This window comes from Chlamydotis macqueenii, chromosome 2 (genome assembly GCF_036417535.1).
Source record: "Chlamydotis macqueenii isolate bChlMac1 chromosome 2, bChlMac1.mat, whole genome shotgun sequence".
Taxonomy (NCBI): domain Eukaryota; kingdom Metazoa; phylum Chordata; class Aves; order Otidiformes; family Otididae; genus Chlamydotis; species Chlamydotis macqueenii.
The window spans coordinates 141244261-141258473 of record NC_141557.1 but is presented as its reverse complement, the minus strand read 5'-3'; the positions used below and the strand labels follow the sequence as shown (position 1 = coordinate 141258473).

Genomic DNA, 14213 nt, shown 5'->3' with positions numbered 1-14213 from the left:
ACTGCAGTTTAAGTTCACTCGCACTTACCTGTGATCCTTCCTCAGCTTCTGGACCCTCGGTGCTGGCACTGGCGCCACGCTGACAGCAGTGGGCTGGACTGTGCTCCCCCTCCCCCAGCAACACTAGTTTAAAGCCCTCCGAAAGAGTCTGGCAAGCCTTTGTCCAAGCACACTCTTCCCCTTCTCAGTTAGGTGCATGCTGTCCACTCCTAGTAGACCAGGCTTCTGGTGGTCTAGATACCCAAAGGCACACCTCGTGGTCTAGATATCCAAAGCCCTGGCTGTAGCACCACTCCTTGAGCCATAAGTTGACCTGCCAGATACGTCTGGCCCTTTCAGGCCCCTGCCCTTTGACCGGGAGGATTGACGAGAATACCACCTGCACCCCAGAGACTTTGACTGTTGTACCCAGGGCCCTGAAATCCCTTTTGATGTTTCTCAGGCTGCTGTCGGCTGTGTCGCTGGCACCCACATGAAACACCAGTAACGGATAGTAGTCCATGGGCTGTAAGAAGCTTGGTATTCTCTTGGTGACATCCCTGAATGAGCCCCTGGGAGACAGCATACCTCCCGAGAGAGCACATCTTCACCTGACATCCTCTATAATTCTATACAAAGTGCATGTTAAAAATGTAATTTTAAAGCTATAGTCATTATTAAGGTGTGCTGAAATATCTTGTAAGATATTCAGAGAGGCTTTTTGCAATTTGCAGTTTTTACATATTGTGATTGAGAAGGCAAAATGGTCCAGAAAACCCTTGAATGTATTTGAACAGTTAATGAGAACATGTCAAGAAAACACAAAGGTGGAAAAATAATTAAAATTGGTTTGTTTCTGTTATGTCTTTTAGAAAAGTAGAACAAGCTCAGCAACAACTTTATTAAAACTAGCTACACCAGATTTCTCTTCAAAGAGATCGTTAAGATTATCATCTACCCTGCCATCAAGTCAGAGCCCCCGAAGGGATGACATTTCTAGCAGTAGAAAGCGGTAAGTGCAAAAGTCCCTTGTACACCTTTCTGCACACCAATATATCTTGAATATTTATGAAAAGCTTTTAGATCCTACCGTTTTCATGAATACTTTTCTTTAATATAATAATTTGCCTAGTGGAGCACAGGTATGGTACAGATTGTGTACATGGAGAATTCCTCCCTGGCTGATTAGTTTCTCATTTGTTTGTACCACAACACAAAAGGGTTTATTTCTCCAAATACAGATGTTTTACCCTGTCTTGTACAATCATTGATATTCTTTACATACATTTCTATTCTTTTAACCTGTCTCAAGCACTTGCCCGCAAAGATATGCTGTGTCAGTGATTTCCGCAGGGCCACAAGAAAAAGTATTTCTCTACATTTTTTATGTTTATTATTGATTTGAACTCCATGTACTTTTTTTTTTCTGCTGTTCACTATGTCATTCTACATCTCTGATGCCCCTTCTTAGCTGTTTATTTTATAAGCAGTCCTAGTTTTTTCTTAAATAGGTATTGAAAATCTTGTTTGTTTGTGGATCCAGGCCAAAGTCAGTGAGCAGAGACATGATTCATTGCTTAGCTTTGGATGACACTGAAGATTCAAAATACCAGGGTCGTAGAAAGTACACCTATGCTGAGCTGCTCCCGGTAAGCAGTGCTTGAAAATTTCACTTGTGTTGAATCATGGGTTAAAACACTTTATTCTGTAGCATTAAAGGGGAAGTAGTCAATGATGGGGAGAAATTGGTCTGATTATGTGAATGTCAATGCCGTATGCAGAGGTATAATTAGAATGTCAGCATTTTCTGTGAGGTATCTGTCACCTATTTGATAGGAAATCATGGCACATACAGAGGTTTATTTTCGCTAGAAAGTGTTGGTCTTCTCCATGGTGACCATGTGTTCAGTAGGTTATTATGGAAAACTCACTGGATAAATGCTTCAGTGGAATTGTTGCCTGCGAAGGTATACCAGACTTACAGTGAAAACTGAATCTGCCCTAGGAAGTGATTTAAACAGTAAAATTTGTAAGAGGAAAATGCTTCAGTTGTACAATTTTTCTTTATTGCTTGTGTACTTCATTCTTTTCTTTACTGAATTATTGCCTGCTAAGCAGGCCCTCAGTCCAGAAAACCTCAGGAGGGACAGGCTGCTTAGAAGAGCCTTTTCTCAATAACTGTTAAAATGATGACAAATCGAACATGTGAGATGTCAAGATTTGGCAATTTAAAATATATCCACAACTTTTCAAGTTTGTGGAATGGTCTTGAAACAGCCTGCTGTTTCACAGAGGTATTGATACCCGTGGCTTCACAACTAAAAAAAAAAAGTGTTATGAAAACTCGACCTGTTTACATATGCATGAAGTTTGCTGATCACTTAGGCATGTGATTGGTTTTTTTTTTCATGTAAAAATCATACTTTATTACTTCACTACAATCATTTTACTTCTTTGTTAATGTTGACAGAAGAAAAGGCTAGTCTTTGCAATTAGGGGACATTTGCAGTTAGAAACTTATATTAAGGAAATGTTCACACCATGAACTATTAGTTTTTATACACCTTCATCGTGCAGAGTTTCCCTCTGAAACTCTGAGATCTGAGGTTTTCTTCCTCAGACGCTCCAGGAGCTAGGCACAATGAAGGGCATGGCTTTCCTTTCCCCTAAAATGCCCATGATTTTGATGTTGATGTCAGCGGTGTAGCCCCAGGAGGCATCTTTTGTTCCATGGTAGTTAATAGTTTTGAGGCTTGACCAAATAACCACCTGTTAACTTCTGTTGGTTCAAAACACAATAGTCTGAGCTGAGACAACTTTTGACAACTAAGTGATATGGTTTAGTATAATTGGAATTCCCCAGATTTCGAGCTAAATAGTTGGTGACAGAATTAAGGCCAGGTTTGTTTTCCTGTTTCAGTATTGAGGAACCACCTAAGGGATGCTATGGTCATTTTGCTACTCTGCATGCCTTCAGTCGTTGGATGTGATTATTTAGTGGGAAAATGGTATGGACAGCTATGATCATTTGCATGTGTAGTAGAAAATGGAGCCTAGTTTCTTGGGATGAAGATACTAGTTGAACACACTGCATGGCCCTCCATTGCAAGGTACTGACATTTGAAAATAATGAAAGCCTGTTATTCTTTGCTGTATAACTATGTTTTACTTGTCCAGGGGAAAAGTGCTGCTGGCAGTGTTGTCTTGGGGAGATCAAGAATGGAAAGCATGCTGCAGTCTCTCTATTTGGAGAACAGAGCAGGCTACTACTTCACACACTTCTGTGAGAAGGCAGGGAATAAGGTATGAGCATTTTCCTACCCTGTGATAAGTTAGTCCACAATTGACTGAATGCCAAGTTATAGAGGGCAGCCAGACTGAAGAAAAAAAAAAAAAGAAGAAAGAAAGATTGATGACTGGATGAATTATTACTTGTGAGACTCCAATCCCTCAACAACAATAAACTGTTCATGTGTATATTCAAACTAATGACAGATCTTAACCAAGCTGTCAGATCCTAACTGTCTCAAACCTATTGGAAATCTGATTGTACCATGAGGGATAAAAAAAAGACTAATAGTTTTTAAAAACTAGCCTTTAACTTGGCAGAAAAAAAGAGGTCTTAACCCACAGAAACATTTTTTAAAAAGATGGAAAATCCGCTATGCTATTACTCACGATAATCTGCCTCCTTCTTACTTGCTGGATTAGTGATGTCCAAAATCTCCAATGTTTTAAAAACGTTCTTCTGCTTCCACGAAGTTTCCTGGATTTCTGAGAAACATAACACTATTTCTTCTCTGCAGTCAGCAGATCCATCATTCATTGCTGGGTGTAAATTGAGGATTGGTTGGAACAAGTTATGAATCTGAGTCAGTGTTTAGTGGCTTTGCAGAAAAATTGAGTCTTTAGGGGAGATTTGAATGCAATCAAAATGGACATCTGTTTCACTGCTGGCAGAACCCAGAATCCAGCAGCAGTAGCTAGAAATGCCTTTGGCTACCAGAAAGCAAGAGCCAATGTTTCCAAAGCTGAATACCTTCAGCTAAAAATGTTAAATGTATATAGATAGAAATCTAAATAAAAGTAACTTATTTCTTCATTGGAGATAGGCACCCACCCACATGTCCTCTAGCCTTTGCAGGTGCCAGACTCCTCTGAAAATTATTTCCTTAAGGTTTTTACTACAACTGTGGAGCCTATTTCACTCATATGGCAGGTCTGGCAGGCTACAGTTTGTGGAGCAAAGTTCCCTGCTCCTATCTTTTTGGAACACTTTCTTTATTGTCCAGTAATGGGAGTGTCAGACTACTTTTAAGATCCAAACTCCATAAGCACATGACTAAAACAGAGGACTTGGGGAAAGATCTAGACTCCTTCTGAAAGATCTTCTGATGTTTGTTTGAATTTAGGAAATGAGGCCAAGGCTCTGTGCCTCAGAAATGAATGTAATAAAAATCTAATGATAGTCCCAGTAACATATGTCAACTACACAACATTTAATAGTTTTGGTTATCGCTGCAAAATGCTATTTCACCGTGGCACAAATTCTGCATGTCCATTATCAGGGTTTCTTCTTCAGTGCTGGCTTTATGCCACTGAAATGTGGTTACTCTTCAAATGTTAACTACAATGTTAACAATTTTAATGGCCAATTATGCATAAAGGATACAATAAAAGATATGGTATCACAATGATGATGCCATTAAATATGTTGTCCTTCTGCCAGCATGCAACAGATTAAATCCATCTTAAATTGAATTTGATTTATGATGACCTCAGGGAGCTAAATAATTGCATTGAAAAGTCAACCTTTTATAAAGCTGTGATATTTGGGTAGTAATGACGTACAATATTTTTCTTCTCTAGTTGTGGAAGAACAGTGTGTACTTCTGGTTTGACCTACAGGCTTATCACCAGCTTTTCTACCAAGAAACTCTTAATCCTTTTAAAATACGGAAGCAAGCCCAAGTAAGTTGTAAATAATGTGTTTTCCTTTCACAAATACATTTGTTCAGTGTAAAGACTGAAAAGAAGATAGATAGTGGAAAAGTTTCCAAATCTTGACAACCCACATCAAAGTAAATCTGGGTTGTGGACAATAAAAGAAGCTCTTTGGATTACTTCCATGGCATTTCTTGATTTAAATGTTAAACATGCATAGCTTGATTTCTAGGCTCTCCTGCCTGTTCCCACTCTTATCTATTATACGCAGTTTACCTAATCTCCCCTTTGCTCCTCTGTGTCATATTTGGAAACTGCTTGCTTAGTGTTAGCATCAGAGATAGCATTTTTTCTAAATTGTCTAATTGTGCTGTACCTTTCCTTCCATCCCCTATGTGGGTTAGAATTGCAAGTGTCACAGTCCAGACCTCAGATGATGACCTTAGTCAGGAAAACGGATCTTTTACTTGTCAGTTCTGTTTTTCCGATTGTCTGATTTTTATGCTCTTCTTGCAGTGTCATCTCCCCTATTTGATCTTTAGACTCTCATTTACTGTCAGGTGGAAGTGATATTTCCTGTAAAAAAGCATTCTTAATTGAGCAAGCATTTCAAGTCAGGGAATAAAACAAAATTGAACTGGTTCACCACATGGGTGCTGATAGCTCTCACCGACTGCAGAATAGTCCAATACTGCCAGGGAAGAAGGCTGCAGCAGTGTGATATCATTAAAAGGACTCCAAGCAACCTTTAAAATCACTCTGTGAAACTTTGGTCTGTTTTGCCTCTGTAGGAGTATATCCTATCTGCATATTTCAGTATATGTTGTAATAGAGCAAAGCTACTTCACAAGTTGTTGGAACAAGTATCTGTAGACAGCAGTGGAGAATAATCTCTTTGTATGGCTTATGTTACTGAGCATCTGGACTGCCTTGAATTTGTCTTCATTTCCTGCTTGGAGATTCTACTGTGGCAAATGACAGAATTTTGTGTATTTGTCCAGAAAATCACCTGAATCAGTGTTATTTGTACAGAAACTCCAAGCAGAGGCTGAGGCACGGATTTCTCACTCTCTGGCTAACTTGAACTGCTTTCCTATTTAGTTGTTTTCCCCTCCAGCTCTACTTACGGCCTGAAGATGAGGGCAACAGACTGTACCCCTCAGACTGACTGTCCCCCGTATCTGCCCAGGCCTGTGCGTGGCTAGGGACCCGGTTCACAACCGGCGTGCAAGTTAACCATACCTAGTCTGTGTCTTCATTTCCCCCGTATGTTTTGTTGCAGGCCAAATCTTAGGTTATGGTCCAGGATGGTTTTCAATTTGGTTTCATTTCACACCAGCTTATACTCTTTCCGCAGTGGTTGCGTGGCTGAAAATTAAGGCCTAGGTCTTTTCTACTTTTCTTATCTTATTTCCAGTGCTGGCCTGGTGGTGACAGCAGAACATCGTACAATCAGTGTTGCCAGGCAATTGCAGAGAGCTGCATACACATAGCCATTAAAGTAAATACATCAAAACGAAATATGTGAAACTGTTCCATTAGCATAACTAACAGCTGAAATGTAACATAACAAATCAACACATGTGCTGCAACATTTGGTATCATTCTCAAGCTTGCCTTTTAAGGCTGCACAAAAAAACATCCTTGTTTTCATTGGAATATGGTAAAGAGTCAAGCTGCATCCAATCTACAGGATCTGCTTATGGAAGAGATGCCTTCCCAATTTCTGCGCTTACCTTTGGCACAATAAGATGATCATTCCAAATACTCCTCAGAGAATGTGGATCAGGTTCGCCGAACACATAGTCATATATATTTTACTATTTATTACAGAAAGAGAGATCCAGAGTATTCTGTATGTGTTTTGCCTGCTTCCTGTTAGAAACAAGAGCAAACCTGGATTGCTGTGTATCTGTTACTCATTGTTTCATTTGTGAGGCATTTTTATCTCAGCTTTATGATAGAGTAAGGAAACGCATTCCAAGGTGTATAGTCATTCATCCAGGGAAAGAAACTACAGCGTAAGAAAAATGATGAGTACCAGTAATCATCCAGGAACATATATGGTTATTCACTATAAACACAAGCACAGGAGTGTAAAATAAATCAGGAAAGAAAAGCAATAAAGAAACATATAGTGTAGTTTTCAAGAAAAAAAAATAGTTATTTAGAGTTAGAAAATTTAATACAGTTGTGGGAAGTACAATATTTTAACACTACAATAAATTTAGATAAAGAGAGTTATCATTACTGTGAACTTTTAGGGTCAGACAAAAAAAAATTATGTTAGTGGGAAATGATGATGGGGGTTAAGGCAGTTTAGCCTTTCCATTTAAGACCAGTCAGTGTGTTACATTCTTCCATCATATGATTCTGTCAAGCAACTGCACAATCCCCTCGTTTAGATCAGAGCAGTATCCATGCCTTTGTACAGCAATACAAAGCACTTGGACTTAAATCTTTTTTGTGTTTCTTGCTTCACTCTAGTCATTCTGAGACTGCTTACCGAAGCTGCCTTATCTGGGGATGAATTCACACCAAAAACCAAGGTCTCAACAATCCCTGATTTGGAAAGTCATAAATGAGGCCAAAGTCTTAATCTGAATTTCCTAAGCATTTCTTATCTTCAGATTTTGCCATTATAAGTAATTTCAAGATGCCAACTCTGACCAGATTTCCAGATAGGTTTTTGGGTTCAATCCATCACTTATTATAATACATTTATGGGAAAATGTAGAGCTGGCAGGTAGGAAAATTCTTTGTGTTTTATTAAAGGAACAAAACATTGAATAAATGAAGTATGATGTGCATTTGATGTCACATGCTTAAGATTTTTATATGAATTTGATAATTTAAGTTTATTTACTGTATTTTTTTCCTATTGATCCATTAGGAGATTGGCCAATACAATAGTTTCACTGTTCCATTGAGATTCAGAAAACCACAAAACTTCCATGACATGGGAATCAAAAAAGGCTATGAATATTCCTTTTTAAAGGATACAATGTATTTCCCCCCTATCTTGCCTATCTTAACTTCACTGCCCAGTGTTGAAGGCCGTGAAAACAGACACTTCTCCTCTTTTTTGGCATGTCTAGAACTTTTTGCAGTTGGTTTTCCTGCAGCCCTTGCATTCAAACCAGTGCAGATCTACAGATGCACCTGAACCCTCAGCAAGGGACACAGGGATGCACGCTCCTTCTCATTTCTCCCCTATCTGCAAGTGCATGCATTCACTTTGCCACTTTGTGATGCTATCCTTTTACTTCGTGAGTCAAATCCCATAGCAATGGATTCTTACAAGAATTTAAGCAAAAAGATGGCATCATACCAAATCCTCAGACACTGTAAATCTGCATCCTTCTGAAGTGAAGAGACCATCCTGATTACAGCACTGAGGGTCTGGTCCTTTGAGTTTAGAAAAGTGCACTCCCACAGCTAGCTTAACTACCTCTAAATTTCTGCTTCACATGTATTACCAGCCCTAACTATTGTTTCTGGAAGAAAAAATGTCTGTCTTTACTATGCTGTAGTTTTGCATGTGAAATTATACAGGATTTGGGACAGTTCTACAGGCAGAACAGCCTGCAAAAGTAGTACCTAACATGGCAATATATTATGACAGTGTTTATGTGAGCTGACTGTCAATAGTTTTTTGGCCAAAGCTTCCTTCATCTGGGTGATTTCAGACTCTTTAGGCTGACTTTTTGTCAACTCTAAAGAAAAGTAGCAAATACACTGAAGTTAACCTGTTTCGTACAAAATCATGGTAGAAAGAATAGTTCTGCCCAAGAAAGTTGTAGAGTGTTTGTTTTGATTTTATTCTTAAAATTATGCTAAAAATGACCAGCCATTTAAGGAACCAGGTTAAATGTGTGTTAAAGTATTGCGGACCTATTTTGGCCCTTTTTCACCAGTTTACAGATCCCTTCTGTATATTTTTATGAGTCATAACAGTGGAGCAATGTAGCCCCAATGACAAATAAAATGGTTAACCCCTCTTTAAAAGGTCTATTTTTAAAGATATCACATCTTTATATCATTGGACTGGTCCCTTCTAATTTGGCTATTTTATATATTGAATGTTTTGGAACAGACGAGAACATGATGTAACTGAAATTTTACTAGTGTTAGGGTTCTTCAAAATAACTTCCAACTTTTGAAATAACTATGAATCTAATTAATGCTGTCTCTGTTAAATTTAAATTTATTTGGGGATTTGCTGAGAAATGAATAATTTAGGATAAATGTGGTCTTGTTCTTCAGCTAGGACTCTTCCTGACAGTGTCCTCATTCTTTGACCTTACCTTTACATCTGGGGGTCTTTATTGCACTGGTAATGTGGGCCACAATAGCCACAAACCATCTTTGTCTTCAGTGATTAGATCTATGTAGAGAGAGGGTGGAATCCTGCAACAGACATTAAATATAGTAATCATAACATGTTCTAACTGAGGGATGAATGTCAGCCATCGTAGCCCTCCATTCCTCAGTGACCTGATACCAGGAGAGTCTAAAGGGTCTGTTTCAAATTATTAAGGTCCAAAATAATGGGGATGTAGTCTGGTACTGTTGCTATTTGAAAGAAAGAGTCTAATAAATGAGAATTTCTTTTAAAACAAACAGAAACATAATTATTTAATGTTCCCAAACATTCTTCCACTGTGCTTGAAATCTAAACACAACAGTGTTTTATTACTACTTGAACACAGAGTAAATGTATTATTTTCTTCTTTTCTACTGCTTTGTACATCTGCTAGTTACAGCTGGATTTTAGCAACATAAGAAAAACTAGGATTATAAAAAACCTGCTTTCTTCATTGTCAAACTTGTGTGATAATAAATAGTGAAGATGGGCTCCTCAGTGCCATCTTAGAGAGAAATTCTGATTTATGCTACCAATCTAATCCCCTGACCATACGTTTGAAAATTAGTTAGACTTTGACAATATGAAGAACAGAAAACATTTATAAGTATATTAAATTTATTATGGCGGCATCTTTTTTTCACTTGAGTTCCTAGCTGCAGTCAAAATCATGATGTATTAGAAAGATATTCTGGAATAGCTTCTTCCAAGATTTTCCAGAATACCTTCTTCCAAGATATTCCTGGAAGAAAGTATTTTTCTCTGAGTTTTCAATGTTTTTTTTTCACAGCAATTTATGAAACATATAAAAAACAAGAATTTGACTTAGGAGACTATTTAGAAAAAAAAATCCTTTTAAATAAATAAAAAAATTACTCTGTGCTTCAAGAATGAGCTTCTATTGAGAAGGAAACATTATCCAGGTTTAGTTTTCCTCTGTTTGTACATTGTAATCCTTGCTTTGGTAAGGATTTACACCTCAGTTGTGCAGTGGTATCTCCTGTTATGGATCCTGTACCATGATGGAGTCTCACCAATGTAAAAGAACTGTGCAAAAAATCTCCACACAGAATTAAATCTTATAATTTTTCATTAATTTTAACCTTAAATTTACAAATTCCCTTGTATTCAGAAGTAAGGCTCCTTCACAAGTTGTCCCAGCACATATTCTGCAAAACAACAATGTGACTTGATGAAGAGTGCAGTTGCTGTAATGACTGTGGTTATCTGAACCTAACTAAGAATCAGCCAAATATCTCCAACCAAAAATTACATTAAGCATTATTTTGTGATCCAACCATTTTAACAAGTAGGAGTAAAAATGGCAGGGAGGTCAGTTATGGCAGTAATTGAATTTTTGACAAAATAGTGATATTGGTAAAAACAAGGCAGGTACAATCACATATATGTTCAGAATATACAGCAGGGGACAAACATGCATTAGTTCTCTCCTTCGATGGACTATGACCATTGGAATGGATGATGGCTAAGAATCAGTTTTCTTCTGTTTTATTGTAGTTCCTCTATGCAACTTACATTGCCCCGTCTGCCAGTATGGACATTGGACTTCATCAGAGTAAAAAAAACATGATTTATCAGAATATTGACCCAGCTTTTGAGGATCTTTTTGACCCAGCAGAAGAATATATCCTCACTGTTCTGCTAGAACCATGGATGAAGATGGTGGAAGCAGACAAATACACTTATGGAAAGGTAACTGATCTGAATGTCACTGTGAAAAATTCTTATGTTTTTGAAGAAGATCACAAGAACCTTCATATGCAACCCTGTTACATTCATAGTCAGGAAGGGAGAAGTAGTATGGGATGTTTTACTCCCCTACTCCTTTCTGCGCTATGTGGAGTAGCCTGAACTTCCTGTGGAGAGCAGACTTCCCATCCGAAAGGAAGGTACAGGCTTCATAGACCCCTTGGTCTGTGAATTAGGGAGGAATGTATCTTGCTATGGCAAAATTTATCTTTGCACTCATGAAGTGTCATGTTTCTGCAATCTTGCCATTGATAAAAAGTAATTTTCTTACGATGGATTGCCCATCAGCCTTCTATGTTTTTAACGATAAGCACAAAATAAACTCTGTTTCCAGACTGTCAGTATAGTGCTACTAGGTCCATATTAACTGTATCCATTATTTCTTGGTGTTTAGAATTAAAGTGCAGCTACTGCTTAGCATAAGAGACAATGTGATATGGTCATCCAGCTGTTATTTGCCCCAAACACTCTTTAGATCGCTGCCCTGCTGTGTTAGGGCTAACTCTGCCTTGCAGACTTCCTGAAGTAGGTGGCTCAGTGGTGTACTTTGTTCTAATTCCAGAAAACCTCTGAAAGCTTGAATGGAGCAGGCTTATATGGGTCAGTGAAGATAGCTGCAATCCTGACTCTGCTTTTGACAAAAAAGAACAAGAACTGGTGGAGGCAATGGTGGATGCTGTGGCTTTCTGCTCTTTGTAAACTTACCTACAAGTTACCAGCTGTAGGTCAAACTTCTAATTTCACATCTTTAACATCTCTCTCATGGATATGGAAGGAGAAACTACAATCGAGAATCAGGAGCTGGAGAGCAGGAACTTAGTTCTTGTTCCTGTTTTTCTCCACTGTGACCTTAACAGGGTTTGTTGTGATAGGTTGAGGGGTAATGGTTTTAAAATAGAGGGAGGTAGATTCAGACTAGACATCAAGAAAATATTTTTTACAATGAGGGTGGTGGAACACTGGCACAGGTTGCCCAGAGAGGTGGTAGATACCTCATCTCTGGAAACATTTGAGTCCAGGCTGGATGAGGCTCTGAGCAACCTGATCTGGTTGGAGATGTCCCTGCTCCTTGCAGGGGAAGCGGACTAGATGGCCTTTAAAGGTCCCTTCCAACCCAAACTATTCTATGATTCTATGATTCTATCTCCGTTTTCACAGGAAATGTCATCTGTTACTGCTGATACCTCTGTCAGCATGTACTGAAGACATGCATGTGTTGCCCCTGCAAAACATTTTGAGATCCTTTTATGGAAGTTTTGTAGTACAGTGTATTTTGGTGATTGTATCATGCATGCATGTATGATCAACATGAACAGGTACCTAAAATCAAAGTTGAGAATGGTCTTCTAAGCCTGTTAGGTGGTGGCAAGTATTAAACACTTAAGAATAGAATATAAGAACAGAAAAAGCCATACAGCAGTATTGCCAGCTTCAGCACTTTGCAACTGAGGAGGTTCATGAAGCAGAGTTCTTATTCACATTTTTGTGTTTAATAGTCTTTGATAAGGGTTTTTTTTTTCCTCATTAGTTTATGTCAATGTGTCTTGAGCCATTTTGTATCTTCAGCCTCACTGTAGTAGTGGGTTCCATGGCTTAATCATGCAATAGGAGAAAAAAATGCTTCTCTTGGTTTGTTTGCAAACCCCTCCCTGATAATTTTGCCTCGTGCACTAGTTTTATATGTCATGAGGAACAGTGAACAATTGTTATCTTGTAATATCCTCGATGCTGTTATGCTTTTACGTTTCTGTTGTATCCCAGTTCAATTACATCTCTTTGAAACTCAAGAATCCTAGACTATCTGACCTCTCCTCTTACAAAAGGCATTCCATACCTTTGTTATACTTATCACTCCCATCAGTATCTGCTATTTTATATTCTTTTGACAAGATGCAAGCAGTACTCAAGACCTGGATGCACTAAATATTATCCAGCGGCAGAATCATGTTTTCTGTTTTGCTCTTTGTTCCTTTCCCAGTTGTTCCTATGATTCTAATTGCCTTTTGACTCCTGGTGAACTTTGAGTGGATGTGCAAAACGTAAGCTAATAGCCACTTGCAATGCTTCCAAGATCTCTTTACTATGTAATAACAGCTAATGGAAAGCCCTAATTTGGAGCTCACTGGAATGACTTAATGTTTATCGTTGTTGAATTCAGCTGCCTTTTTTTTTCATGCAGGCGCTAAAGTGTCCTGAAATCCCGCAGCTCTTCACAGTCAATTTCATTTTTTGCTCTCTGGAATCATTTTGCAAGCTCTGTTGTCTCCTCACTCACCTCCTTTTCCAGATAATTTCTGAATGTCTAAAACAACAACCTCAGCACAGATCCCTCTGAGACTTCAATAGGAACTCCACCCCTTTATGAAAGTTATTTATTTCTTTATTTTTTATATTCTACCTTCTAATTAATTCACAAGGGGACCTTCACTCTCATCCTCTGATAAATTAACTTCCTTAAGAAACTTTGAAAGTTTGAACATTGAAAAAACTTACTAAAATGAAATATGCTAATCCAAGCACATCTGCAAAATATTCTCTTCACTTTTCAGCATATTTTCTAAGCTTTCAGATAAATTATTTTTCCTAAGCGATTTCAGATATAATTGGTTATGACCTACAGGACGCCACATAATTGATCGATGCTTTCATTAATATGAAATTTTACTTACTTTCTGTCAGACTAATTTTACAGTCTTTTGTAAATGTATGTTTTCGATGTGTATTATCAGGACTAGGTCTACTGTCTTTTGCCACTGAGTCAAGTCATTGACTCAGACGAGAACTCTGCTTTTGAGCACTCTCTGAATACAGTGTTTTCACTGCTTCTAGCAACGGAAGAATTCCTACAAAGTAAGAACTGAAAATATAAACCTTTGCTTTAAGTTAATGCGTGTGTCAGTTGATACCTTCTTGAGTTAAGCGAGTGAAAATCTATTGCTCTTTCAGTTTAGAGGATGCTTTGCTTTGCAAGTGTAGTTACGTGCAGACTTCTTAGTGCCGTAATAACACAAACATCTTAATCAGAGCACGAAAAGACAGAACCAAATCCTCTGAGAGCACAATACATGCGTTTGTGAAGAGTTATAATACACAGACATAAACTGACTTGGTCTAGGAGGCACTGGATTCTCTTTGTGCTAGGTGCAGGCTGATG

The 14213-nt window shown here is 38.2% G+C and overlaps 1 protein-coding gene across 1 annotated transcript in view; it reads left to right on the top strand.

Annotated features, from left to right (window-relative positions):
- RGS22 (regulator of G protein signaling 22) overlaps positions 1-14213 on the top strand; it is a 70569-nt gene that overhangs the window by 31789 nt on the left and 24567 nt on the right. The window contains exons 11-15 of the mRNA XM_086742508.1: positions 852-991; positions 1523-1628; positions 3157-3282; positions 4849-4950; positions 10808-11002. Of these exons, the coding sequence (XP_086598634.1) occupies positions 852-991; positions 1523-1628; positions 3157-3282; positions 4849-4950; positions 10808-11002 (669 nt within the window). The remainder of the gene's footprint in view (positions 1-851; positions 992-1522; positions 1629-3156; positions 3283-4848; positions 4951-10807; positions 11003-14213) is intronic.